The sequence below is a fragment of the Chelonia mydas genome, chromosome 20 (genome assembly GCF_015237465.2).
Source record: "Chelonia mydas isolate rCheMyd1 chromosome 20, rCheMyd1.pri.v2, whole genome shotgun sequence".
Classification (NCBI taxonomy): domain Eukaryota; kingdom Metazoa; phylum Chordata; order Testudines; family Cheloniidae; genus Chelonia; species Chelonia mydas.
This window is the reverse complement of record NC_051260.2, coordinates 2413088-2439761: the sequence shown is the minus strand read 5'-3', so window position 1 is coordinate 2439761 and position 26674 is coordinate 2413088. Positions and strand designations below refer to the sequence as shown.

At 61.9% G+C, this 26674-nt stretch overlaps 1 protein-coding gene and 1 non-coding gene across 2 annotated transcripts; one reads left to right on the top strand and one right to left on the bottom strand.

The window, feature by feature from the left end:
• Positions 1 to 2533: 2533 nt before the first annotated feature.
• Positions 2534 to 2615, bottom strand: TRNAS-CGA. Its single transcript has one exon. It is a non-coding gene; the product is annotated as a tRNA-Ser (tRNA).
• Positions 2616 to 3515: 900 nt separating this feature from the next.
• SMARCC2 (SWI/SNF related, matrix associated, actin dependent regulator of chromatin subfamily c member 2) lies at positions 3516 to 24876 on the top strand. The gene is given in 30 exon segments (XM_037883733.2): positions 3516 to 3670; positions 7287 to 7406; positions 7795 to 7880; positions 8583 to 8664; positions 8764 to 8856; positions 9025 to 9094; positions 9966 to 10035; positions 10421 to 10496; positions 10895 to 11026; positions 12433 to 12548; positions 12752 to 12876; positions 13278 to 13337; positions 13670 to 13707; positions 14207 to 14337; positions 14418 to 14489; positions 15140 to 15253; positions 15518 to 15593; positions 15595 to 15672; positions 16013 to 16105; positions 16693 to 16812; positions 16905 to 16967; positions 17056 to 17314; positions 17807 to 17968; positions 18902 to 18966; positions 19281 to 19410; positions 20221 to 20381; positions 20846 to 20980; positions 21567 to 21927; positions 23590 to 24021; positions 24383 to 24876. Coding segments are annotated over 30 exon segments (3702 nt in total). The 5' UTR covers positions 3516 to 3559; the 3' UTR covers positions 24454 to 24876.
• Positions 24877 to 26674: the final 1798 nt, after the last annotated feature.

Genomic DNA, 26674 nt, shown 5'->3' with positions numbered 1-26674 from the left:
CTCAAGGCCAGGATGGGGCCGCGGGAGATCCGGGTTCACGTGCCTGACCCTGCCACAGCCTGGCTGCCAGTGCCCTCCTCTCTGCCCGGGAGGCTAGAATGGGACGATTTCTTCCTGGTGGTTGTCTTTGTGTTCTGTGTCCCCATGGCACTGGGCCGTGGTGGGCCATGCCGGTGGCTCCTGCCGCTGCTGTAAGACCCCGAATGATTTGTGTTTCAGTAGCACCTGGGAGTGCCGTCAAGGCCCAGGACCCCCCCGCGCTAGGTGCTGGACAAACACACCAGAATGACGGCCCAGGCCCCAGCGTGCTGCCCAGGTAAGCACAGGACGAAAGATAACCGCTGGAACCAGCTGGGGGGGGACCAAGGAATGAGACACGATTTCTTGCCATTAGCTGAGTTTTGCTGTCCCCCTGCACTTCCAGGCCAGCCCTGCCATCGAAGATGGCACAGACCCTGGAAGGGGGAGGGAGATGGCTTTGTGCTAGATAGAAACCAGCCCCCAGATCGGGGATGGGCCCCGGGCCGCAATCCACAAACCCATTACGTAGCATTGCCCCCTTCGGCTCCTTCCCCAGAGCCCTGGGACCCGCTGGGACCCGCCGACCAGTGTCAGGTCTGGGTCACGTCGGGTGGAGAAACCGCCGGCTGGGCTCTCCCGCTCCTGGCCATGGGGTCAGCGCAGCGGTGGCCGCATGCCCCCTCCTGCAGGCAACTCGACTTTGGGGTTGGGTCAGAAAATGACTTGACCCGCTCGGGCCCAGGCCGGACCTAAAACATAGGCCCCAGCAGACCTCAAATGCTTCCTCCTCCTGCCAGCAAGCCGAGGGGGGCTTTTATTTTGAACGCATTCGCCACGCTGCTTGGACTTGTCCTGGGGCCAGTAACGTCTTGTTTCGGGTGAGGCTGATAAGAGGCAGCCAAAATGAACAATCGGTGGCCCGAGTATTGAGTATGAAGTTTATAGAGATTAGCCACTGAGCTAGCCAAGTCCTTACGAGGACATGGTCAGCAGGCAGGGTGGCCTGGCCTCCCTTTGCAGACCCTTCTGGCTGCCCTCTGCCTGAGTTTGTGTTTTTCACGGTAACTTTCACAATATTATTTTGGGTGGGATTTGATTTTTGCACTTGCTAATGAAACCTGCCGGCCTCTTTTATCTCCTGCCAAGGGTGCTGCCTGCAAGCAGGGGCTGGAGCCAGGAGCAAAGCGAGATTGTCACTTCACAGAAAGTGGGTTGAATCTGTTCTGGGTTTGCACTGAGTGGACAGGGTGGGCTCGGCACAAGCTGCAGTGGGTCCCGCTCCCGTTTGGCGGGGGGCAGCCCAGGCTCTGCCCCATGCTGAGGAGGCTGGAGAACAGAGCCCCCCTTTAATAACAGGCTAGAGAGCCGAGCTGCTCTGGGGGAGGTTCCCCAGCCTCCTAGCTATGTGCACGGTACGGGTGGGAGTCACTGTTTACACTGGTGCGACATTTCGAGCCCCGTGGTTTGCACGGATGTGGTCGTACCGACGTAGCTGTGTTGTGGCAAACCGACTCCAGCAAAGACAAACCCTAATTCTCTGCCCCCCATCCCCCAATTTTTCCCAGGGCTTTTAATCTGTAGATTCAGTCCAGCCCTCTGCCCGCCGCGGCCTGTATCTGTGGTTCTGCTGAGCCGAAAAGTCACCGCTCAGAACAAGGGGTGCAAATATCCCCTGGGTGGGCACTGGCATCCAGAGCCCCAGGGATGTGCGGCAGGGCTGGGGGTCTAGTCAAAGGATCAGGAGAAGAACTGGGGGAGTGTGGGGTGGGGAGTGGGGCTGGCTGGGTTTTGGCTGGTGACCGGTCCCCTTCCCTGCCCTGAAATAGCCCCGCAGCCTGGCAACTCCAAACTGGGTGTGGGTGAAGGTTCCCAGAGAAAAGAGCCCATAAATTCAGCTGCGCCCCCCTGCCCCACAAAGAGGGGATTGCTTCCCCACTTCTGGGGAGCCCCACCCTCCGCCAGCCCCCTCTCCCTGCAAAGCATATTCAGCATTCTAGCAAACCCCCTACAAATTCAGAGATCTCCCCATCTGCCCTGCGCTACACTCAGCAAATCAAGATGTGCTCCCTCCGGAGCCAGTTCTGCAACTGCCCCCCTCTCAAAAAATTGCACGTCCCCCCCTGCCAGCCATGCCCCCCACCCCAGCAAATAGTACAGCTGTGCACCCCCCAGGACCAGCTCTGCAACCCCAGATCACCTCACCCCCACACATCCAGATGTATCCCTGCCCTCCTCTGGGAACCCCCATCCAGACGTGCTCCCCAACTCTGCAACCCCCGCATCCAGATGTACCCCCACAATCAGCTCGGCAGCCTCCCCCCCAGACCAGATGTTCCCCCCCCCAGCTCTGTAGCCCCCGCATCTTCCAGTAAATGCAGACAGCCCCCCCCTTTGCAGCCCTCCCTGTGTGTACGGGTAAAGCTGTCGCTCCCGGGCCCCTCCCCGCTGCCGAGGGGGTTTATTAAAAGGGAAGTGAACGCTCAGGCCCCCCCCGCCCACAAAAACGCGGCGCCGTCACGAACAGGATTCGAACCTGTGCGGGGAAACCCCATTGGATTTCGAGTCCAACGCCTTAACCACTCGGCCACCGTGACACCCGGCCGGGCCTGCGCCGAGCGCCGACTAGAGAGGCCGCGCGGCGGGGGGAGCGACTGAGCCCGGCCCCCCCGGGCCGCCGCAGCCCCTCCCCCACCCCAGCACCCCAGGGGACCCCCCCCACCCCGCAGCGCCTGCCCCGCCCCTCCCGGCCGCGACCTTGCCCAGTGAGCCCCCCCCCCGGGCCCTTCTGCCCCCGTCCCTCACCCCCCGGGACCTCCCTTGTCCCCTCTGCCCCCCAGCTCCCCAAAGCACCTCCCTCGTGCCCCCCACAGCCCCTCCCGTCCCCTGAGACCCACATAGCCGCCTCTGCCCCATAGCTCACCATACCCCCCTGTGCCCCATAGCACCAGCGATTCCCATGCCCACCTCTGCCCCATACCCCCCTCCCCTGGGACCCACATCGCCCCCCCCCGAGCCCCACAGAACCTCCCCCGTTCCCTATGCCCCCCACAGCCCGTCCCCTGGGACCCAGACAGCCGCCTCTGCCCCATAGCTCCTCATACCCCCCCTGTGCCCCATAGCACCAGCGATCCCCATACCCCCCTCTGCCCCACACCCCCCTCCCTTGGGACCCACATCGCCCCTCCCCCCGAGCCCCACAGAACCTCCCCTGTTCCCTGTGCCCCCCCACAGCCCGTCCCCTGGGACCCACACAGCCGCCTCTGCCCCATAGCTCCCCATACCCCCCCTGTGCCCCATAGCACCAGCGATCCCCATACCCCCCTCTGCCCCACACCCCCCTCCCTTGGGACCCACATCGCCCCTCCCCCCGAGCCCCACAGAACCTCCCCTGTTCCCTGTGCCCCCCCACAGCCCGTCCCCTGGGACCCACACAGCCGCCTCTGCCCCATAGCCCCCAGACCCCCGGGGCCCACGTCGCCCCCCCGGCGGGCGGCGGGCGGGCGGGCGGCCGGCAGGGGGCGCTGCGCGCGGCGGGAAGATGGCGGTGCGGAAGAAGGACGGCGGCCCCAACGTCAAGTACTACGAGGCCGCGGACACCGTGAGCCAGTTCGACAGCGCGCGGCTCTGGCTGGGCAAGAACTACAAGAAGGTACCGGCCCCCCCCGGGCCCCCCCCGGCCCCGGCCGCCGCCCCCCCCGGCCCCCCGGCCCTTCGGCTCGGGCCCCCCCCCCCCCGCCCCGCCGCCGGCCCCCCCCGCCCGTGACCTCCGCCGCCGGCCCCCCCGTGCCTCGCCCCCCCATCCCCTGGGGCCCCGCCCATCGCCCCCCCCGACAGCCCTTCCCCCCATAGCCTCCCCCCCCACTGCCGGCCCCTGCACCCCCGCGGTGCCCCCCCTCCCCATGCCCCACTGACCCTCCCCCACCAAATCCCAGGGGCAGCCCCCCCATTGCGCCCCGCTCAGGGCCCACCTCTCGCTGGCCCCCCCTCCCCCGGGCCCCACCGAGGCCTGGCCTCCCCACGGACCCCTGAGCCCCACTGGCCGCCGTCAGCCCCCCAGATCCCATTGAATCCCCCCTGCGCCCCGTTAACCTCCAAGGGTCCAGTCCCCCCCCCCGCTGTTCCCCCATTCAGTCCCTTCCCCCCCACACCCATCGCAGCCCCCTCTCTCTCGCTGCTCGGGTCCCCCCGTCCTGGCCCTACCTCCCCCTCGTCCACCCCCTTCAGCCCCACTGACCCCTCCCTCACCTCCTACCCCCATCCCAGCCCCTCCATTTAATCCCCCCCCCCCCCGCCCCAGCTCCGCAGGGGCCTTGCAAGCGTTTGGGGGCTGCTCTGATTCGCACAGAGACCATCCTCTTCGTGAAGGGGGTTTGTTCCCCACCCAACCGCATCTGCCCTGGGAAGGGGCTCCGGGTCCCCCTTAACCTCCTGCCCTGGCCCCTGCTCTTAGGGGCACAACAGATGCTCTTTCATTCAACGCCCCCCTGGTCCCTCCCTCGTGTGCTGAGGTTCCCGCCAGGCTCCCACAATGAAATGGTCCGTTTCCCGTCCCTGCCGAGGGGGGACCCTGCCCAGCAGCTGACGACGTCCCGTCTCCCCTCGGATCCGTCCCCATCTTTCGCCCGAGTGCCTCTGCCCGGGCAAAGGCCGGCCTGTCTCCCGAGAAGCTGAAAACGGAGCGAAAGTTACCGAGAGAACAGGCCCCCTATGGCTTGGGATCACTTCGTCCCTGGTGAAGCCCCCAGTAACTCTGCCTGGGAGTTGCAGCGGATCCAGGCTGCGAGGAGCCTTCTCCTTGTGGGGGCAGCTTTCGTGTTATGATAAATCAGCCACCTGCTCTCCTGCTGCAGCATAGGGCCCGTGGGCTGGGTCCTGCTGGCCCCACCTGCCTCTTCCAGCCCCCTGTGTCCCGCGCTGTCATGCAAACAGCATGGGGTTGCAGTTCCCAGGCTGTTACCTTTGACCTTCTGAGTGTAGCGAGTGGCTGAGTCACCAGACAGCTCCTGGGTCTGGAGTGACAGGCTGTGACCTGACCGCATCGCTCCCTGGGAATTTGCCTTCTCCCACCCCCACAGGGTTGAATTACTGCCAGAAGCTGGGACTGGCCGACAGGATCACTGGCTAATTGCCCTGTTCTGTTCACTCCCTCAAGCACCTGGCACCGGCCGCTGTCAAAGAGTGGATACTGGGCTGGATGGACCGTTCGTCTGCCCCAGAGTGGCCGTTCCTATGTCCTTCGCTCCCCTCCCTAGCTACCTTCAGCTAAAAGCTCCGTTCTCTGAGCTGCGATGAATGTGGCTGTATGCCGGGCCACCCCCTGAATAGCGTCTCTCCTCTCCTGGCTTGTGGAAGGTGCCAACTGGGTGAAATACCCGTCTCCTCGGGCTTGTCCCACTGGCTACCGCCCCCATGGGGTATTTGCTTTGGGTCACCCCACAGTTTGAGACAAACGCAGTGTATTGGTATGGATTATTGTGGTAACCCAAACGACAGCAGGGCACTGTCGGGCTGGGTGCGGGACAGACACGTGGCGAGACAGTTGCTGTCCCGAGGAGCTTACAGTCGTCACAGGCAGGACAAAGAGCGGGAGGAGAAAGAGGCCCAGAGAAAGGTGAAGTAAAGGCCATTCCGCAGGCCAGGGGCAGAAGCCAATTCCTGTCCGCTGCCCTGCCCACCGGAGCCACTCGTCCTCAGGGAACAAACCTTTGCAGAGTGCTTTGGAGATGGAGGGGCCGATATGATCGGCTTGTTTATTTCATGTGAGTCTGCGTTCCCGTACGGACACGGGGACCATGCACCCACTGCTGCCTCTGTTAGAAACAGAAATGTGCACAGGCTAACAAAAGTCACCTCCGAGGAGAGGACAGATCACAGTGAGCGACCCCCTCAGGTTCTCCCCACCTGTTGGGCTGTGCTGCCGGTCCCTGGGAGCAGCGTGGGTGAGGGTTTCATAGGACACCCCTCTTCTCCCTAGGGTTAAGGCCCCTTGCATTTGCCCCAACGTAGTCAAAGGAAGCTGCTGCTGGTCAGAGCTTGAGATGGGATACAAGTCTAGAAGGATGGTAGACCAGTCCAATATAGAGATTAGGGCCCAGGTCCTCAAGGGTATTTAGGTGCCGAACTGAGATGTTAGCAGCCCTGCAAAACCCAGCGCATCTGGATCCTGTAAAACTAGGCAGAGCACAGGCCACCGAGAGAGCAGAAAGAACGGAGCGGTTCTTCCTCGTGGGGGGACGTGTTAGACGAATGACGTGATGAATGGGCTAGACTAAGATCAAGTGGATGCCTCTCTCCTCCCTCTCGTGTTTGGACAGGGGCGGGGATGGGGGAGTCATCCAGTGAAACCAAAGCAACACATTGGAAAGTGGTGGACGGAAATATTTTTACTCACAAGGCATGATTAGCCTGGGGAACTCCATGCCGCAAGGTCTCATGGAGGCCAAGAGCTTAGCAGGTTTTCTTTTCCTGTTCCTCTGGCTATTGAGCACATCCACAGCTCTATTAATAGGACAAAAGGGGCCACAAACCTTCCTACTGCAAGGATAACCAGTCTTGGACTGGCAGGGGCTGGGAGAAAACATCCCCCACAGCCGTATTCCATGACTGGCCACAAAAAGTTTCTCTCATCTGTTTTCTGGAGCACTTTGTATTGCCGCAACTGGAGAGGGGATACTGGAGGGACTGGCCAGCTCTGCCAGGGCCAGTGTTCCCAAGAGCTGCCCCTGTTCATTGCCAATCACGTTAATGGGCTGAGGGAGATCGGTTCTTATGTGCCTGGCAGACTTGTCCCCATTGCAGAAGGGTTGTGCCTGGTGGAAGGGGCACTGGACTGTGACTTGGGAGACCTGCACGCTGGCCCTAGCCCTTCCACTGCCTAGCTGTGGGACCTTGGGCAAGTCACTTTCCCTCTCAGGGCCTCGGTTTCCCTTCCTTGCCTTTATCTATTTCGATTGGGCTTTCTTCGGAGTAGGGGGTGTTGGTTACGATATGTCTGTACAGCACCCAGCAGAACAGGGCCTGGCTGGGGTCTCTAGGCACTAGGGAATGGCAAATAAAATACAAATGCAGGCTGCCAGCTGCGAGAAAGGAGACAGACAACCTGAGCACCGGGCACAGCTTTGCCTGGCTCACTGTCACTGACCTGCCTCCTTCTTCTAAGGGAACAGCCTGTGTGTCCAGGCCAGCCAGGAGACGGGGAGTCAGGACTCCTGGGGCCTGTTCTGTGTGTTACAGCCCCGCTCCGTCCTCTCTCGCTCTTCCCACAGTACATCCAGGCGGAGCCTCCTACCAACAAGTCCCTCTCCAGCCTGGTGGTGCAGCTGCTGCAGTTCCAGGAGGAGGTTTTCGGCAAACATGTCAGCAATGCGCCGCTCACCAAGCTGCCGGTGAGTGCCGTGACCCAGCCGAGCCATATGGGATGGAGGGGGACGGCCCTTAACGGAGCAACCCGTCCTCTCACGCACCCAGAAGGGAGCTGCCTGGGCAAGAGACAACCTGGCATGCGGGTTGGTGATAGGGCATTTCTGCAGGTGAAATCCACGCCAGCCGAGACCATGCTCCACCCGACGCAGGTCCCAGGGAGATGCTGCCTGTCCTGTTACCCAGTGGGAGGTGCTGGGATGGGGGCTGGATTGTCAGTGTGCCTTGGAAGTGCCACCCGTGGCTCCGAGACAGACAGCTTGTGCCCTTTAACCCCTTGCCGGCTGCCCGCCGGCCGTCGTCTTCCCCGTCAGCTCAGCCTCTCTCCCGTCCTCCCCTCCCCTTCTGTTGCAGATAAAATGCTTCTTGGATTTCAAAGCGGGAGGCTCCCTGTGCCACATCCTCGCCGCAGCCTATAAATTCAAGAGCGACCAAGGATGGTGAGATGCCCTCTTCCCCTCCCGATCGTCTCACGGCTCGCTCGGGGTAGGGGGCGGGCAGGTCCCCCCAGGCTCCCTGCGCTCAAGCAGATGCACCTTGCTGGGGCAATGCTGCCCATGGCTCTTGAATCTGCATTACGGACCTTCAAGGACCGTAGAGGGGCCAGACTTCGTTCTTGTAAACCTGGGGGTCAAACCAGACTGGGCGGTGTCTATGGGAGGGGGTGCAGCTCTTGGCTCCCAGCCCCGATCCTGGCGGGGGGGCATGGATTTGGGGAGGGGATTCAGTAACGAGCTGTGGAGCATGGTGGCCTCACCGCCCCCCCCCCCCCCCCCCCCGGGGCTGACTGAAGGAATGAGTCTCCACAGAGGGGGCGGTTTGGCTGGCCGGCCCCTAGCAGTGGGGTGGGGACCCAACATGCTGCAGTGAGGTGGGCAAGTACCCAGTCCAGTGCCCACTCCCAAGCGCCCGTCGCCACACTAAGCAGGTGCCAGGCCGTGCACGCAGGCAAGGGCTCCTGAGGATCCAGCGCCAGGGAGCGAAGAGCCCTTTTATGGCGCCGCCATGTGGCTTGGGCTCAGGTGTTGGATCCAGGCAGGGGGCCCTCTCCCCGCCCCGGGCCAAGGCAGGGTTGGAGGGGTGGCTGATCCAGGAGGCGTGAGCTGTGGCTTTCATGAGAGTCGCTCTTTTCTTCCAATAAGGCGGCGTTTCGATTTCCAGAATCCTTCGCGGATGGATCGCAACGTGGAGATGTTCATGACCATCGAGAAATCCTTGGTGCAGGTAACCGGCCTGGTCGCCCCCTTCCCCTCCATTTGAGTCGCTCCTTGTCCCCCAGCCCCGCCTGGCACTCACTGCTCTTCTTCCCTCTTCCTCCTGCAGAACAACTGCCTGGCCCGGCCTAACATCTTCCTGCACCAGGAGATCGAACCCAAACTGCTGGGCAAGCTGAAGGACATTATCAAGCGGCACCAGGTAGGTGGGAGCCCCCGGGGCTAGTTCCATGCCAGGCGGAGGCTGGCACGTCGTGGGCGCTCCTGCGTCATCCGCCCAGGGATGGGCGTCTCCCGTCGCCGGGGTGCTGGAAGCGCCAAGCCAGGCCCAGCTCCGTGCCTCTGACGTGCTCCTTTGATCTTCTCGCAGGGGACGGTCACCGAGGATCGGAACAACGCCTCCCATGTCGTCTTCCCGGTCCCCGGCAACCTGGAGGAGGGTGAGGCGGCAGCTTGTGCGACCAGGCTGGGGGAGTCTGGGTCTAATTCAGCTCCCATTGGCTTCTTTGGGGCCTGGCTCGGGCCGTGTGGGTGTCAGAGGCTAGCACTGATAGCTGAGCGTGAACCTCCTTTCTGAGTCAGAGGGGCTCCGTCTGCAGGGGGGCAGCTGCCTGACTCTGGGGCACAAAGCAGGGTCAGACCCACTGCCAGGCTGCATGCACGGAACGGGGCCCTACGGGGATTTGCTCTTGGGAGGGAAACGACCTAGAGACCTGGAGGAAAAGGGCTGGCGATGAACCGCGAAGCCAGGAGCTTGTGCTGGCAAGGGGAGAGCAGCTGGGCTGATACGATGAGTGGGAGCAGATGGTTCTTTAATGGCAGCTCTCTCCCTCAGTGTTGGCACTGAACTACGTGCCCTAGCGGGGTGCCGGGGGTCTGTGCTGCTGGAGACATCATCTCCCAGAGGAGACGACAGACGCGGGCTGACCATGCCTGGTCACTGAGGAGCCGAGGTGTAGGGTCTGGCTGGGCAATTCAGTTTTGCCTCTGTGAATTGCCCCGGCACTTTCCATTGGCTACAGGACCCTGCTTTTCACTTCCTGTCCTAAAGAGTGCCTGGTACTGCTTCCCGGAGCTGGTGGTGGTGGGGAAGGTGGTTGCCGTGTCTATAGCCCTTACCCCCGCGGCTGGCGGACAGGCGCGTCTAGATGAAAGAGAGAAGGCCGAAGTCTTAGAATGATTATACAGGAGTTGGTAGCATCCAGGAGGCGTTGATTTGGTGCTGGAGCTGTGCCCCTGGGCTGCCTCTGGGACCCCAGAGGTCCCTCTGTCTCTCACCCCACCACTCACTCCCCTCTGTGTCTCTCATAGAAGAATGGGTTCGACCTGTCATGAAGAGAGACAAGCAGGTCCTTCTGCACTGGGGCTACTTCCCGGACAGGTGAGTGGGAGACGAAGGGGAGTGGGCCCCAGGCCTTGCAGTGCGGGGTGCACCTTCAAGAGACCCTGTCAGCCTGGCTGCAGCCACGGGATGCAGAACTGGGTTCACATGTTCTCGTTCATTTCAAGTGCTTCAATCTTTGTGTGGCCCCCTTCCTCCCCTCTGCAGTTGGGCAGAGGAGCCCCCATAGGTGCGTCCTGCACCGCGTCTCCCACAGGGCAAAGGGCTGATCAGCTGCCCTGCGCCATCATGCCGGGGCCACTGTGGGGAGCTGCATGTGAACCCCTCCAGCGCTTGGGGCAGGCCTGCCAAGGGGATCTGCGTGGGATGGGGTGGGGAGACTCAGCCTCTTCCCCACCCACTCTCTGTATTCCTTCCCCCACAGCTACGACACCTGGATCCCCGCGAGTGAAATCGAAGCTTCTGTCGAGGACGCGCCAACCCCGGAGAAGCCCCGGAAGGTAATGGGGCTCCCTTCGCTGGGACTTGTGTAAACCAAACTGGGGCTGGCTCACGGCTGGCCTCGGGGGGGGCCAGTGGGCTCTGGGCCTTGACCCTGGCTTCTCACTGTGTTGACATCAGCGGATCCCTGCACGCACCTGTGCTCTTAGCGTGTTCAAGCTGGTTGCTCTGCAGTGGCCTCCTGATGGAACCTCATTAACCCTCCCCCAGTTCATGTGCAGCTGATTCGGGGGGTCTTAATCGCCCCTTCCCCCGAATGGATGGGATCTCCACCACACTTTCGGGGGGGTTCGTTCTGTTTCCCATGGCACCATTCGGTGCTGAGGGGAACGATCCTTCCCTTCCCCCTCCCCCATGTCACTCACCCTCCGGAGCTGGGCCCTTCCCGCCCCTGCAGGTCCACGCCAAGTGGATCCTCGACACGGACACCTTCAACGAGTGGATGAACGAGGAAGACTACGAGGTGACCGACGAGAAGAGCCCCGTCTCCCGCAGGAAGAAAATCTCCGCCAAGACGCTCACTGATGAAGTAAGATCCTAGCTGGGTTCTGTTCCCAGCTCTGGGAGGGGAGAGAGGGCTAGTGGTTAGAGCAGGAAGGCTGGCAGCCAGGACTCCTGGGTTCTGTTCCCAGCTCTGGGAGGGGAGAGAGGGCTAGTGCAGGTGCTCTCAACCTTTTTGGAGGACTCTCCCCCTTTCAGAGTCTGATTTGTCTTGCAGACCCCAAGTTTTGCCTTCCTTAAAGGTGACTGGCTTACAAAATCAGGCAAAAAAACTACGAAAGTGTCACAGCTGCACTGTTACTGAACAGTGGCTGACTCAGTTTTTCCATATAATTCTAAAATACGTCGACGGGGATCTAAACACTGTACTGGCATTTCAGTATACGGTACCCGGAGCAGTATCAACAGGTCATTGTATGAAATGGACGTCGCTGGGGCTTTTTATGTCACCTGATGTAAAACTATGCAAATATCTAGATGAGTTGACGTACCCCCTGGAAGACCTCTGTGTACCCCGGGGGCACATGGACCCCGGGCTGAGAACCACTGCCCTAATGGCAAGAGTAGACAAGTGGATGTCAGGACTCCTGGGTTCTATTCCTGTCACTGAGTCAGTGTGTGGACTAGGACATCTCCCCAGTATACGTTCTAATAGGCCTGAATGTCAGCGTACATGTCTAGGAACAAAGAGTGCCGGGTAATGCGATCCTGGGAGGCGTGAATGGGATCTCGAGTAGGAACAGAGAGATTCTTTTCCCTCTGTATCTGGCAGTGGTGCGGCCGCTGCTGGAATCCCATGTCCAGTTCTGGGGTCCACCATTCAAGAAGGGGCCCTATGGGGATTTGCTCTTGGGAGGGAAACGAGCTAGAGACCTGGAGGAAAAGGGCTGGCGATGAACCAATGAACCAAAATTGCGGAGGGTTCCGAGAAAAGCCACCGGAATGGTTTAAAGGGTTAGAAAACCTGCCTTGTAGTGAGGGACCCAAGGAGCTCGATCTATTTAGCTGAACAAAGAGACGGTTAAGAGATGACTTGATCCCGGTCTGTACGTACCTGCGTGGGGAAGAACTGTCGGATAACGGGCTTGTCGGTCGAGCCGAGAGAGGTCTCACGCGATCCGACGGCTGGAAGGTGGAGCTAGCCAGTTCTGCCTGGAAATAAGGCACTAGATGATCACCATGATCCCTTCTGGCCTTGAAATCTACGAATTGCTCCAGTCTGTGCCTCAGTTTCTCCCCCCTGTGGGAGGGAGGCAGCCGCTGCCTGCATCCCGGGGCACGTGCTAGGCTTTGCAAGCCATTGGGGGTCCTGGGGTGTTGTACCCCCTTGCAAAGCCAAGCGAGGGCAAATACATGGGCGGGGGAAGGGTAGATGGAACCAGGCCGCCCTCTGGCCCGAGCGGCGTGCGGATGAGCTTGTCTGTCTCCCACCAGGTGAACAGCCCCGACTCGGACCGGCGCGACAAGAAGGGCGGGAACTACAAAAAGAGAAAGCGCTCGCCCTCACCATCCCCGACCCCAGAGGCCAAGAAGAAGAACGCCAAGAAAGGGTGAGGCTGGCGCCCGACCCTCCTCCGGGATTCTGCTGGGGAAGGGGTGGAGGGGGGCAGAGCCTCTCCCCATGGTTGTTAATTCAGCAGGCAGCACCCACCCCAGGGCTGGTGAGCGTGGGGCGGCCTGCACCGCAGCACGCTGTCCGGTGCCCGCTGCAGCCGTCGGCAACGGGGCGTGTTGGGTTTCTCCTCCCCTGCAGCCCGTCGACCCCGTACACCAAGTCCAAGCGCGGGCACCGCGAGGAAGAGCAGGAGGACCTGACGAAGGACATGGACGAGCCCTCCCCTGTCCCCAACGTGGAGGAGGTCACGCTGCCCAAAACAGGTCTGGGCAGCGGCCCCGCACGGAGCCCGAGAGCGCTCCCGGGGGGAGAGGCTGGGAGCTTCCCCATAAGGCTCGTGCTCCGGCCTCGCCCCTTACAGTGCCCCCTCTGGGCGGAGGATGGGACTGGGGTAAATGAGAGCACCCCGCATAGCCCCCATTCCCACCCTGCACCCCACAGCGCCCCCTGCTGGCAGAAGCTGAGGCTGGAATAGCCAGGACCCACAGCCAGGGCTCCTGTGTCATGATGTGTAGCGCCCCCTGCTGGGAGAGGCTGGGACTGGAATAGCCAGGAGTGTTTTCTGGCTGGGCCCAGGGCGAGGTGCTGTGCTGGGGGGGGTGGGCGGAGTCTCCCCGAGATCAGGGGGCTCCCAGTAAAGCCTTTCCCCTTCTCCCTGGTACAGTGAACACCAAGAAGGACTCGGAGTCTGCGCCCGTGAAGGGGGGCACCATGACTGACCTGGGTAAGGACCCCCTGAGCATCCTCACCTCTATTAGCAAGGAGACATGGCCCCGGCCACTTCCGTCTGAAGCCCCTGGCGGATGCCCTGCAGTGAGCACGGAGGGACACTCCCAGGCGCTGGCGGGCTTGCTCCTGCCAATCCGGGGCAAAGTCTCATTCCCTGCCCCAAGGGGTTACGGTGGCAGGCAGAATGAGCTCCATGCTGCAGCCTGGCTGTGTCTGTCCCCGGCTGGGCGCCGTAGAAGGGAGGCCGGTGGTCCAGGGTGGGTGCGTTTCTTTCCTCCGCTTGGCCCGGGCTCCTCAGATTGCTGTTCTGTCTCCCTTCCCTTCCAGACGAGCAGGAAGATGAGAGCATGGAGACTGCCGGAAAGGTGAGCCTGACTGGCAGGGGCAGCAGCTTCTCCCTCTCCACTGCCCTGTTCTCACCACAGCCTCTGCCCTCCACCCCCTTCTGCCCTCCTCCATCCCGGCCAAGGTTGGCCCTGGCATACGCCGCAGCACCTGTCCCCTCCTCCACTTTCAAACACCCCCGCTTCCCCTTCGAAACACTCCTCTCCCCCAGCCACCTTCTAGGGGACGTTGCTGGACTTGCCTGCCCCCCAGCGGTGGCCCCTGGAGCTCTCCAGGTCCCTGCTGGGGCACCTGGGTCACAAGGCACCCCGCAGGGCTCTGGGGCTCTCTGAGCGAGAGCCCCGGTTTGGCTGAGTCTCCAAAGGCCCTTTGCCGGCTCCCTGCTGGGTGAGAGCTCCGCTCCCGGAGCCCGAGGACCACGCTGGGCCAGCCGTGGTGGAGTTGCTGCGGGGGCGGCAGGGCAGGGGTGAGCGTGTGGGGCGCCCCCCCCCCCGCCCACCTGCAGCTGTCTGGTTCCAGGATGAGGAAGAAAACAGTGCAGGGAACAAAGCGGAGCAGGCCAAGAACCCCGACCTGCACGAGGACAATGTGACGGAGCAGACGCACCACATTATCATCCCCAGCTACGCCGCCTGGTTCGACTACAACAGGTACGGGGGGGGCCTCTCCTCGCCACCCCCTGTTCTGAGAGCTGTGGCTCTAACTCCCCTGCCCTGTGCTTCTCCCGCAGCGTCCACGCCATCGAGCGCAGAGCCCTGCCCGAGTTCTTCAACGGCAAGAACAAATCCAAGACCCCCGAAATGTAAGGCTGCTCCTCCCGCCCCATCCGTTAGCCCCCCGCGTCGGTGCTTGGTGCGTGGCACAATGCCGAGGGATGGTCTGTTGATGGGAGTAGCTCGAGGCCAGGGGTGGGTTTGATTTCTGGGGCTGTGGAAGCGAGGGGCTGAGCATGCTGGGCGAGCCGGCACCGGATGGAGCATTGCATGCTGGGATCTGCAGTCCCCATAGGCCCCCCGAGCCCTGTGAAAGCTGCAGGCCTTGGCGCTTTCCAGGCAGCTGGCGTGAAACTTACGAGCCTGCTGTAAAAACTGGTGGGTGGGGAGAGAACTGGGAGTCAGGACTTGCTTCTGTTCCTGGCTCTAGGAGCAGAGCATGGCCGAGTGGTTAGAGCTGCGGGGGGCGGGGCTAAGGACCCAGGACTCCTGGGTTCTATTCTGTGTCACTAACTCGCTGTGTGACCTTGGTTGAATCACGTTGCCTTTGTGCCTCAGTTTCCCCCTCTGTTGAGTGGGGGCGGGGGGAATAGTACTACTGACCAATCGCGTGAGTTTGAGACGAGGCGCCCCCCCCCGCCAGCGTGAAATCTGTTACTGAGCCCTATGGGTTCTGAATTAAGAATAATGCTGGGGCTCCAACCCGCCCCGGCTTGTGCTAACCCTCCCCTCTCCCTAGATACCTGGCTTATCGCAACTTCATGATCGACACCTACCGACTGAACCCCCAGGAGTACCTGACCTCGACCGCCTGCCGCCGGAACCTGGCCGGGGACGTCTGCGCCATCATGCGGTGGGTTGGGCAGCAGAGCGACCCCCCAGGCAGGGGTGGGGACTAGCACACACCAGGGCTGAGGCGTGTTGGTGGGAGGAGCGAGCTGGCCCCGGATCGAGCTTTGGTCTCCGGGCCTGACCGCCCGGCCCAGCTCCCTTCACACAGAGGAGAGAGGCCTGGACAAAGTTGTGCTTGCAAGACGTCCATCTCTCCCACCAGGGCCACGCAGCCGGGGGCTGATCCATGGTGCTGGGGCCGGGTCTAACCTGCTGCTCTCTGCAGGGTCCACGCCTTCCTGGAGCAGTGGGGGCTGATCAACTACCAGGTGGATGCGGAGAGCCGGCCAACCCCTATGGGCCCCCCCCCCTACATCGCACTTCCACGTCCTGGCCGACACCCCCTCGGGGCTGGTGCCGCTGCAGCCCAAGACACCGCAGGTAGGGCGAGAGAGCGAACGGGGTGAAATCAGCCTGGCTGGGGGTCTGGGCACCCTGCCCCTGGAATCTCTCCCCCTGTTGGAGGGGGTGGCTTATCCCTTCCTCCCCTTCCCCCCGCCTTTGGTGTCGGGGAGACCCGTGTGCTGACCCCGTCAGATCTGGTTCTGCGGCTTTGCTGTGCTCTGCTAAGGGCCTGCAGCCGGCCAGCCCCTCTGTGCATGGGCGGGAGCGCCTCCCACTGGGGCAGGAGAGCATTGATCTGCGGGATATGCTTCGCCCCTCCGTCCCTGTCTGAGCTGGGGAGCGGGCACGCTCGCTGCAATCTTGTCTGTCCCCCCAGGGTCGCCAGAGTGACAGTGACACAAAGGCCGGGCGCAAGAGCAAGGAAATCGAGGACCTGGTCCCGGAGGCGGTGAAAGCGAAACCCGAGCTGGTAGGTGGGCTCCTGGGAAACGTCCCCGCAGCCGGTTCTGGGGGGAGATGGCGAGTGGCCCCATGGGGGTGCTGGCAGGAGCACAGCAGCAGGGGGATTCCTCACCATGTCCTGGAGAGCTGCGGAACTCACCACCGCAGGAGGCTGCGGAGTTCGACTGCGGCTGAGTTTGGCGGGGGGTTGACAATGGTGGTGGGGAGGGTGGGGATCATCAGGCTTCAGGGGCTGAGCTGAATTTCTGCCCCTGGACAGCCCAGCAGGGGAAAGCGGAGAGGGATATTAGCCTCTCTCTCCAAAGCATTGGGCTGCTGCTGCTGGGGCAGGATTGTAAACTGGAGTGGGTGAGGCTTGGGTGACAGGACCTTCCAATGCCTGGAGCTGGAACCCCGATCAGGGCCCACAGCACCCGGCTTAGAGCAAACCCTAAGCCACTGCCCCAACCCTGGGAACGGCAGCAGTATGGGGCAGAGTCAGGGAGCCTTGGCCCATGGGCTGAGCCTTGGGAGTCAGCTGCCAGGCGAGAGTGGGGCCAAGAGGCCGGCATAGGAGGGCTAGCAGTGGCTCACCGCCCCCTCTCCTCCCCGCAGCAGACCTCGGCCTCCCAGCAGATGCTCAGCTTCCCTGACAAGGGCAAGGAGAAGCCGACAGACCTGCAGAACTTCGGCCTGCGCACGGACATGTACACCAAAAAGAACGTCCCGTCCAAGGTAGGCGCGGGCAGCGGGCGGCTCCCGGCCCCCCCAGGCCCCCCGGGGCCTGGCGTCGCCCGCTCTGAGCCCGCCGTCTCCTCTCCCCGCAGAGCAAAGCCGCCGCCAGCGCCACCCGGGAGTGGACGGAGCAGGAGACGCTGCTGCTGCTGGAGGTGAGAGGGGAGGGCTCTCGGCGGGTCCCCCTGGTGCTGGGCTGGCGTCGGCCAAGCCACCCCTCTGGCTCCCCGTCTCCCCCTGCAGGCCCTGGAGATGTACAAGGACGACTGGAACAAGGTGTCGGAGCACGTGGGCAGCCGCACCCAGGACGAGTGTATCCTCCACTTCCTGCGCCTGCCCATCGAGGACCCCTACCTGGAGGACTCGGAGGCATCGCTCGGGCCCCTGGCCTACCAGCCCATCCCCTTCAGCCAGTCGGGCAACCCCGTCATGAGCACTGTGGCCTTCCTGGCTTCCGTTGTGGACCCCCGCGTGGCCTCCGCGGCAGCCAAGTCAGCTCTCGGTAACGCCCCGGCCCCGCTCTGCGGGTAAAGCAACTGGCCCGGCCCGTGGGTCAGTCCCAACCACGCTGGCTTAGCCAGGCGACGTGACCGGTCCCGGGCAGTCTGATCACACGGGAGCCTTGGAGCCACCCTCTCGGACCCATGCCCGGCGGGTTCACCAGCTTGCGCCCAGCAGAGCTGTCCCCTGCCCCCGAGGGCCCAGTCTCTTGCTCCTGGGGGTGCTGCAGCAGCTGCCCCAGTCCCAAGGAGACGCTGGTGGGGCAGGGGGAACATCCACGGGCTTAGAATAGCGTCCAGTCCATTATCCTAGCACCCAACCCACCAGGCAGGGCACGTCTCCCTTACCCGGCCCATACCCTCCTAGCCTTTCCAGGTGCTCCCGTCCCTGGAGACCCCAGGGCACAGGGGGAATGGAAGGAGGGCAGTGCCCATCCAGTGGGGCAATGGCAGGGGTGCGCTCCAGTGAGCTGACCTGGGGCTGTGCTCGGCAGAGGAGTTCTCCAAGATGAAGGAGGAGGTGCCCACGGCGCTGGTGGAAGCTCACGTCCGCAAGGTGGAGGAGGCGGCCAAGGTTACGGGCAAGGCCGACCCGGCCTTCGGGCTGGAGAGCAGCGGGATCGCGGGGACCACGTCTGATGAGCCGGAGAGAATAGGTGAGGGGGGCGAGCGAGGCTCCTTCCGCGCCTTGGCCCGTGAGGCGCCCGCCATCTCGCCCCCGTCGGACGCTGCTCCGGGCGCGGCGAGTAGGAAGGGTAATGAGCGAAGAGGGGAGGAGCCACAGGAGACCAGAGCTGGCCTGGCCTCCGGTCTGGAGCTCACCCTCAATCGGCTGGCTCAGGGTAAGGGACCCCGTCGTCACCACCCCTTCCCCCCATGTGCACGCGAGAACCCCAGCGGGACCCAGTGGCGGGGTCAGGATCCGGCCGTGGGGCCTTTCCCCTCTAGGGGGGCGCCAGCTCCAATCTGCCCCTGGGATGAGGGACTGGCTGGCACGGGGGATGGGGATATGGGGCCTTTCCCTTCTAGGGGTGCTGGCTCCGATCTGGCTACCGGGCATGGGGACAAGCTGGCTCCAGGCAGTCAAGGAGTGGGCTGCGGGGCCTTTTCCCTCTCGGCAACCCTGGCCCAGGATGGGGAGTGACTGGAAGCATCTCCGTCTGTGGACTATTCTGGGTACGTCTCCACTGCAAGGAAGGCCTGTGTCAGCAAGTTGACTGACTCCGGCTTGCGTGCTGGGGCTCCAAGCAGCCATGGAGACGTTCCCCCGCGGGCCGGAGCTTGGTCTGTGAGCCCCATCCCCTTGCTGGGTTTGGGAGCCCGAGACGAGCCCACGCTGCTGGTTTTAGCCCCGGCGTGAGCCCAGATGAGACTTGCTGCCATGTAGTGCGGGTCTCAGTCCAACCGCACCACCAAATCCGCCCCGGCCTGAAGGCACGCCGGAGCTGTGCGCCATCACCCCAGGCGGCCCCATGCCCTTTAGCGCATCCCCTCCCCCTCCATTGTTGTGCCTGTCATTGCTGGGGGGCGGGGGGAGCCTTGCGTTCACGCTCTGACCTGGCCATCTCTGTCCGCCCCCCACACCCTAGAGGAGAGCGGCGCTGACGAGACGCGGGCCGAAACTCAGCCGGCGGAAGAGAAGAAGGAGCTGAAGGTACAGAGGGAGGGGAGGAGAAGTGTGACCCCACCCTGCACCTTTGCGGGGGAGCGGAGCTGCGGGGGGAGAGTGGGATGGGGCAGAGTGAATCACTGGGGTCACAGATTTCCCCCCCCACACACCCCTTCATGCCTAGTGGCGTCTCCATACAGGGCTGGTCCTGTCTGGCCTTGGGGGGCTCTGCCTGCAGCGGGGCGGCTGCGCCCAGGGGGGCTGGGGCAGGGGGGAGCTCTTGTTCCGTCAGGGCAGATCGGAGGGCGCTTTTTCCTGGGACCTTTGCATCAGTCCCGTCCCTCCCCTTGTCCGTCCAGGAGTCCCGGGAAGGAGCCGCGGAGGAGGAAGTGAAGGAAAAACTGGGCGAAGCACCCAAGAAAGAGGAAGAGAAAGGCAAAGAGGGCGACAGTGAGAAGGAGGCGGAGAAGGGTGACGGGGACAGCACGGGTGAGCGCCGCACGGCCGGGAAGAGCAGGGGCGAAGGCGCCAGCTGGGGGCCGAGTTCCAGTCTCGCCGGGGGGATGGGTCCTGCCCAGGTAGCAGGAGTACCAGCGGGGCAGGGGGCTGCGAGTCGGGATGGAGGGGCACCGGCAGAGCTGTGGGGTGGGGGGAGCCCAGGGGCTGCGAGTCGGGATGGAGGGGCGCCGGCAGAGCTGTGGGGTGGGGGGAGCCCAGGGGCTGCGAGTCGGGATGGAGGGGCGCTGGCAGAGCTGTGGGGTGGGGGGAGCCCAGGGGCTGCGAGTCGGGATGGAGGGGCGCCGGCAGAGCTGTGGGGTGGGGGGAGCCCAGGGGCTGCGAGTCGGGATGGAGGGGCGCCGGCAGAGCTGTGGGGTGGGGGGAGCCCAGGGGCTGCGAGTCGGGATGGAGGGGCGCCGGCAGAGCTGTGGGGTGGGGGGAGCCCAGGGGCTGCGAGTCGGGATGGAGGGGCGCCGGCAGAGCTGTGGGGTGGGGGGAGCCCAGGACTGGGGTGGCAGGGGGCTGTGAGTCGGGATGGAGGGGCGCCGGCAGAGCTGTGGGGTGGGGGGAGCCCAGGGGCTGCGAGTCGGGATGGAGGAGTGCCGGGGGAGCAGAGTTTGCATGTGGCCGCTGTGGCAGTGAGGCGGGTTTTTCCTCTTTCCTCCCCCCATCTCAGTGGTGCCAGCCCCTTCCCCGGTTTTCCCCAGGGCCAAACCTCCATTTCCCTTCCCCTCCCCGAAGCGGGCCTATCCCCACTCGGCAGCCCTCGTTCCCCACCCATCTCTCTCCCCTTGTCCCCAGCCGAGAAGGAGAAGGAGCCCAAGGAGGGCCAGGAGGAGGGGTCCAAGGACCTGGCGGAGGCAGAGGGTGAGAGGAAGACCAAGGTGGAGCGAGACATCGGCGAAGGGAACCTGTCCACCGCGGCTGCTGCCGCCCTGGCTGCTGCTGCTGTGAAGGCCAAGGTGAGGGGCCAGGACCAGCCACGCCCCTGCTCTGATCTCAGCGCCCCCTGGACAGGGCTGAGCTGGAGGGATTGGTTTGGCTGAGCTGGACCCCATTTCTATAACCACTAGACCCCACTCCCCTTCCAGAGCCAGGCGAGAACCCAGGAGTCTTGGTTCCTAGCCCCCACTGCTCTAACCCACTAAACTCCCCTCGCCGCCCCTCCCATAGCTGGGATAGAACCCAGGAGTCCTGACTCCCAGCCCCTGCTGCTCTAACCAGTAGCTCCCCCTCTGAATCCCGGGGGGTGGATGAGCACCAGGAAAGCACCCAGGCTCCCCCCTGTCCCGGTGGCTTCCTTCCTTCCTGTCCATGGCTCGGAAATGCCCCATAGTCGTTGCTCTGCTGCCCTAGTGGAGGTTCTGAGCTCTGTCGTGCCAGAGCTCTAACCCGCCCCGTCCGTCCCCTCCTCTGCCCTGCGCAGCACCTGGCCGCAGTGGAGGAGCGTAAGATCAAGTCCCTGGTGGCCCTGCTGGTGGAGACCCAGATGAAGAAGCTGGAGATCAAGCTGCGACACTTTGAGGAGCTGGAGACCATCATGGACCGGGAGCGCGAGGCAGTGAGTGCGGCCCTGGAGTGCACGGATCGCTCTAGCTCCCTCCACCCCACACAGAACGAGCTTCACCTAGCGCTGAGATGTAGCCACCTCTGGGGTGGGGCATGACAGCTGTTTATACAGGATCACTCACCCACCGCTGAAATGCAGCCACATCTGGGGTGGGATGTGGCAGCTGTTTAACCAGTCACACATCTGCGTGGCATGACACTTTAGGTTAGGCAGTGAAGAAAGAATCCGTGTCGAAGGGACTTTTAGTGGAGGTCCTAGCAGATGGGGCTTGAGGGAGGGACCTGACTCTGTCAACTGCAGTACAATCCTCTGCCTATGCCCTGGTGATGGCCAAAGTGACTCCAGAGTCTGGGGTGGAGCCCCCGGCCAGCCTGATCCAACCTGGGGCCTGGTGATCATGGAAGTGGGGGGCAAGAGAGTGGGGCTGGGGTGGGGGGGAGAGCCTGGATTGGGCAGAGTCAAGGGGGAGATCCCGATGACAGAAGGATCCATGCAGGGCATGCAGCCAAGGGGGGTGGCCGGGGCAGCTGCCCGGGGCTGTGCCACGCTCAGTGACCAGCTGGTGCCCTCTCTGCAGCTGGAGTACCAGAGGCAGCAGCTGCTGGCGGACCGACAGGCCTTCCACATGGAGCAGCTGAAGTACGCCGAGATGCGCGCCCGGCAGCAGCATTTCCAGCAGATGCACCAGCAGCAGCAGCAGCCGCCGGCTCCGCCCCTCCCGCCCGGCTCCCAGCCCATCCCGTCCTCCGGGGCTCCCTTAGCACCAGCTGCCCACTCCATGCCCGTGGCCCAGGCCCCGGGGGCGCCGACCGCGGCCAGCCTGGTGGCCCAGCCCAGCCTGGCTCAAACGGAACAGATCGGCCAGGCGGTGCCGGCCGTGCCGGGGGCTCAGCACACCGGACCGGCTCAGCAGGGACAGACCCCTGCCGGCTCTCACGGTAAGTGGCCTCCCAGGCGGCAGCCAGCCAGAAACCGGGGCCTGTGGGACCACCGGGTCCCCTTTGACCGTCTGACTCAGGGTCCTTCTCACCCTGCTCTGCTAGTGCCAAGCAGCCCCTTCAGACTTCGCACTCACCCAGCCAGTAGCTTGTGAAGGCATACGCGGCGTTACAGCTCTCACAGCAAATCCCCCAGCCCAGAAATGTACCGTCCACCTGGTCAGTATCCGCTCACTGCTTAGTCAAAGGACAGCGGCCACGCGCCCGCCTTGTAACCTGCGCAGATTCCCCAAGCGCTTTAGACGAAGACAAAACGTTACCATAAGTCAATTAACTACAGAAAGGTCGACTTGAAGTGATTTGTCAGCGCTAGGCCCGGAGGTGGGAGTTGGTTACATAAGAAATAATGGGTAAAATCGCAGTCTAAATCCTGAACTTTATCCGACCAGGCAAGATCTGAATCAAGCTGCTTTTCTCGCCCCACTGGGTGCTGGGAGCAGGTCACAGTTCTTAACACACAGGCTGAATTCCCGGCTCCGCCTGGGACCAGCCCCCGCTGTTCGAAACCTCTTCTTCCAAACATTCTCGCCTTCAGCGCAGGGGGGGAGGAGAGAGGTGGACTCGCGATGCCACGGTCCCTTATTTTATACACTCAGTTCACATGCTGGGAAGATGCTGGCTCAGAGATGGCCTCAAGCATCCCTGTTTCATCACTTCCTCCTCCGTGGTCCCTGGGGTGTGGCATCTGAACAGTTGTCTCTTGTTAAATTGTAAATCTCTTGTTTCCAATCCCTTGCTCGTCAGTGGCTGCTGATGGTCACTTAACACCCGACTGGGTGTGGGCCACCTGCCTTGTTGCCACTGGGGAACCAGCTGTGGGCATCTCCCAGACCCACAGCGTATTTCAGTAACAACTAGGGAGCGAAATCTCAGAACTCCCTGTACAATGGGGATGTACCTACCGTGAGAACAAGGAGATTCAGCAAGCCCTGACTTTTCAAGGGATACCTTACAAGGCATCCTGTGTATGAAATATCACAGTGGTTCTCAAACTGTGGGTCGGGATCCTGTTGTAATGGGGGCACCAGGGCTGATTTAGACTTGGTGGGGCCCAGGGCTGAAGCCCTGGTATCGGGACTCAGGTTACAGGCCCCCTGCCTGGGGCTGAAGCTCAGGGGGTGAGGCTTGGGCTTTCCACACGCACACATGCACGCGCGCCAGGACTCGGGCAGGCTCAGGCGTCGGTCCCCCTCCTGGGGTCGTGCAGTAATGTTTGTTGTCAGAAGGGGGTTGCAGTGAAGTTTGAGAACCCCTATACCACAACCATAGAGCAGTGGTGAATACGGGGGTACAGGTGCTATTTTGAGGTATAGGATGTTACCCCTGAGGCTTGGGGGTGCCAGCCCCAAAGGGTCGGTGCTAGGACATGGCGGGTACTTCCTACTGACCCTAAGCCTCCCGCCCACCCCACCTTCCAGCAAGAGAGCCAGGAGTGACCCCTGACTTATGCCCAGCCCCGTGAGGGATCGGACGATGAATCTGCTTTGGGGGGGCGGTGCCAGCCATGGAAGAGGATTGTAAAGGGCCAGGACTGCACTAGGCCCCCCCATAACCCTTTGCCATGTGTAACCCGGTGTCGCTGGTTTCTGTCGCTTTCTCCAGCCCAGCCTCCGTTCCCCGGCCAGCAGCCCTCCTCTCAGATGCTCCCCGGGACGGTTGGAGTGAGCGCTCATCCTGGCGTGCCCGGTAATCTCCCGGCAGCTCTGCCTTTCGGAATGCCTCCATCCATCCCATTTAGCATGGCTAGTAACGTAGCAGACTCCATCAGTATTAACCTCCCCGCTAACACGCCCGCTCATCCACTGCATGGCAACCTCCCGTGCGGCATGCTGGCCGGGGGCGCCCTGGCCCCGCCTAACCTGCCCGTCACCGTGTCTAGCGCGATCCACCCTAGCATGCTGACGACCAACGGACCGCCGCTCACCGCGCCCACCTTGCCTCATGTCTCGGGACTGGCCTCGGCAGCTGCCCAAAGCCCAGCCATTGTGGCAGCCATGCAGGGCAGTCTCCTTCCAAACGCCGCCTTGGCACCAGGTGAGACTCCGCAGCAGGGCAGGGGGGGCTAAGGCGCCGAGCGATGCCACTGTCTGCCCCCGCCTGGGCTCAGGCCTTGGCCGTTTGGTGGCTCCCTCCGTAGGGCAGGGTCGGGGGGCGCTGTGGGCGGGGAAGCCTGCCTGGCCTCTTCCCAGCTCTGTGCCCGTGAATACCTGCAGCACCCGTTGGAATTGAGGGGGAGCTGCAGGCGCTGCTGCCCGCCGAGGGAGGTGAGGACCCCTGGCTATTCACCTCCATCCCCTCCGTGTGACGTGGGCCAGGTGCAGGCTGGAGGGCTGTGGCGCCCCCCTCCCCGCTCTCCAAAGTTGGGGCACTGCAACCTGTCAATTCTCTCCCGCAGACCAGGGCCCCCCTCTGCAGACGGATCCCATCGCACCCAGCACGGCCACCCCGGTCCCGCCCACGCAGTGAGGCTGCTCCGCCCACCGCCTGGAGGTGCCACCCGACAGGACAGAGCCCTTCGCGACCTGTAAAAGCGGCCTGGGATTGTTGGGGAGGGGGGAGGGGGGTGGGGATTTCGTTGGTTTAAAAAAACACATTGATCACGGGGTTAAAAAGGAATCGCCCATGTTCAGCCCCCAGTCCTGCTGTGTCTGTCTGTCCTGCCCCTCGCCACCACCCCGGGCTTTTTTGTATCTGATCGTCCCAAGACTTTTATTTAAAGGCGCTGAGAACCACCTCTGAAAGCGCCGGGGGGCCTGCTGGGGCGGAGGTGATGGCTATTTATGGAAGGCTCTGAATTTACCCGGTTCCTGGGCATTGAACGCTCTCCTGTCTCCTCTCTCTCTCTCTCTCTCCTTTTTTTTTTTAATAATAAAAATAAAATAAAAATTCCAAGTTTCCCGGGGTGGGAAGAAGCAGCACCGTGTGGGGGATCTGTCTGCCCAGGACAGGGAGGGATGGATGGAGTTCCCTGTCCCATCCGTGCAATGTCCCTTTGGGGCATGTGGCTCAAGGTGTCCCTGTTTGTTGGGTGTGCGGAAAGCAGGATTCACCCTCCAGGCTCCCACCCCCTTTCCCAAAGCAAACGTGACTGCAGGGGACAATTCCCCTGGAGTTGGAGGTCATGGGAGGGACCCACTTGTGCTCAGTGACCTTTCTACTGTGGTGACTTCTTGGTTGTTAATTCTTCCTGAGCCTTTTATCCCATTGCATCCTAGTTCTTTGGACTTGGGGTGTCTTGGTGAGCCTAAAACAGCGTAAGGATCAGGAGGGCTGGGAGAGAACCTAAATATCCCCTTGTCTGCCCTCTACCACTGAGCTGACAGAAACAACGAGGAGTCCGGTGGCATCTTAAAGACTAACAGATTTATTTGGGCATAAGCTTTTGTGGATAAAAAAACCCACTTCTTCAGATGCATGGAGTGAAAATTAGAGATACAGGTGTAAATATACTGACACATGAAGTGAAGGGAGTGACCTTACAAACGGAGAACGAGCGTTGACAAGGCCAGTTCTCGTTCAGGGTGGATGTGGTCCACTCCCAATAATTGATGAGATGTCAATACCAAGAGAGGGAAAGCTGCTTTTGTAGTGAGCTGGCCACTCCCAGTCCCTATTCAAGCCCAAATTAATGGTGGTAAGTTCACAAATGAATTGTGGTTCTGCGGTTTCTCTTTGAAGTCTGTTTTTGAGGCGGTTTTTGTTGAAGGATGGTTACTTTTAAATCTGTTACTGAGTGTCCAGGGAGATTGATGTGTTCTACCAGCTTTTGAATGTTACCGTTCCTGATGCCTGCTTTGTTCTCGTACATAGAGACTGTCTGGTTTGGCCGTTGTGCATGGCAGAGGGGCATTGCTGGCACGTGCAGGTGAACGAGCCCCTGAGGGTGTGGCTGATGTGGCTGGGTCCTCTGATGGTGTCGCTAGAGTAGATATGGGGACAGAGTTGGCGATGAGGTTTGCTACAGGGATTGGTTCCTGGGTTAGTGTTTCTGTGGTGTGTAGTTGCTGGTGGGTATTCGCTTCAGGTTGGGGGCTGTTTGTAAGCGAGGACTGGCCTGTCTCCCAAGGTCTGGGAGAATGAGGGCTCATTTTCCAGGATAGGTTGTAGATCCTCGATGATGCGCTGGAGAGGCGTTAGGTCGGGGCTGTATGTGATGGCCAGTGGCGTTCTGTTACTTTCTTTGTTGGGCCTGTCCTGTAGTAGGTGACTTCTGGGTACCCGTCTCGCTCTGTCATTCTGTTTTCTCACTTCCCTAGGTGGGTATTGTAGTTTTAAGAATGCCTGATAGAGATCTTCTAGGTGTTTGTCTCTGTCTGAGGGATTGGAGCAAATGCGGTTGTATCTTAGGGCTTGGATGTGGACAATGGATCATGTGGTGTGGTCTGGATGAAAGCTGGAGGCATGTAGGTAAGTATAGTGGTCAGTAGGTTTCCAGTACAGGGCGGTGGTTATGTGACCATCACTTATTTGTACTGTAGCGTCCAGGAAGTGGATCTCGTGTGGACTGGTCCAGGCTGAGGTTGATGGTGGGGCGGAAATTGTTGAAATCCAGGTGGAATTCTTCAAGGCCTTCTTTTCCATGGGTCCATGTGATGATGATGAAGATGTCATCAATGAAGCGCAAGTAGAGGAGGGGCGCTCGGGGACGTGAGCTGAGGAAGCGTTGTTCTAAGTCAGCCATAAAATG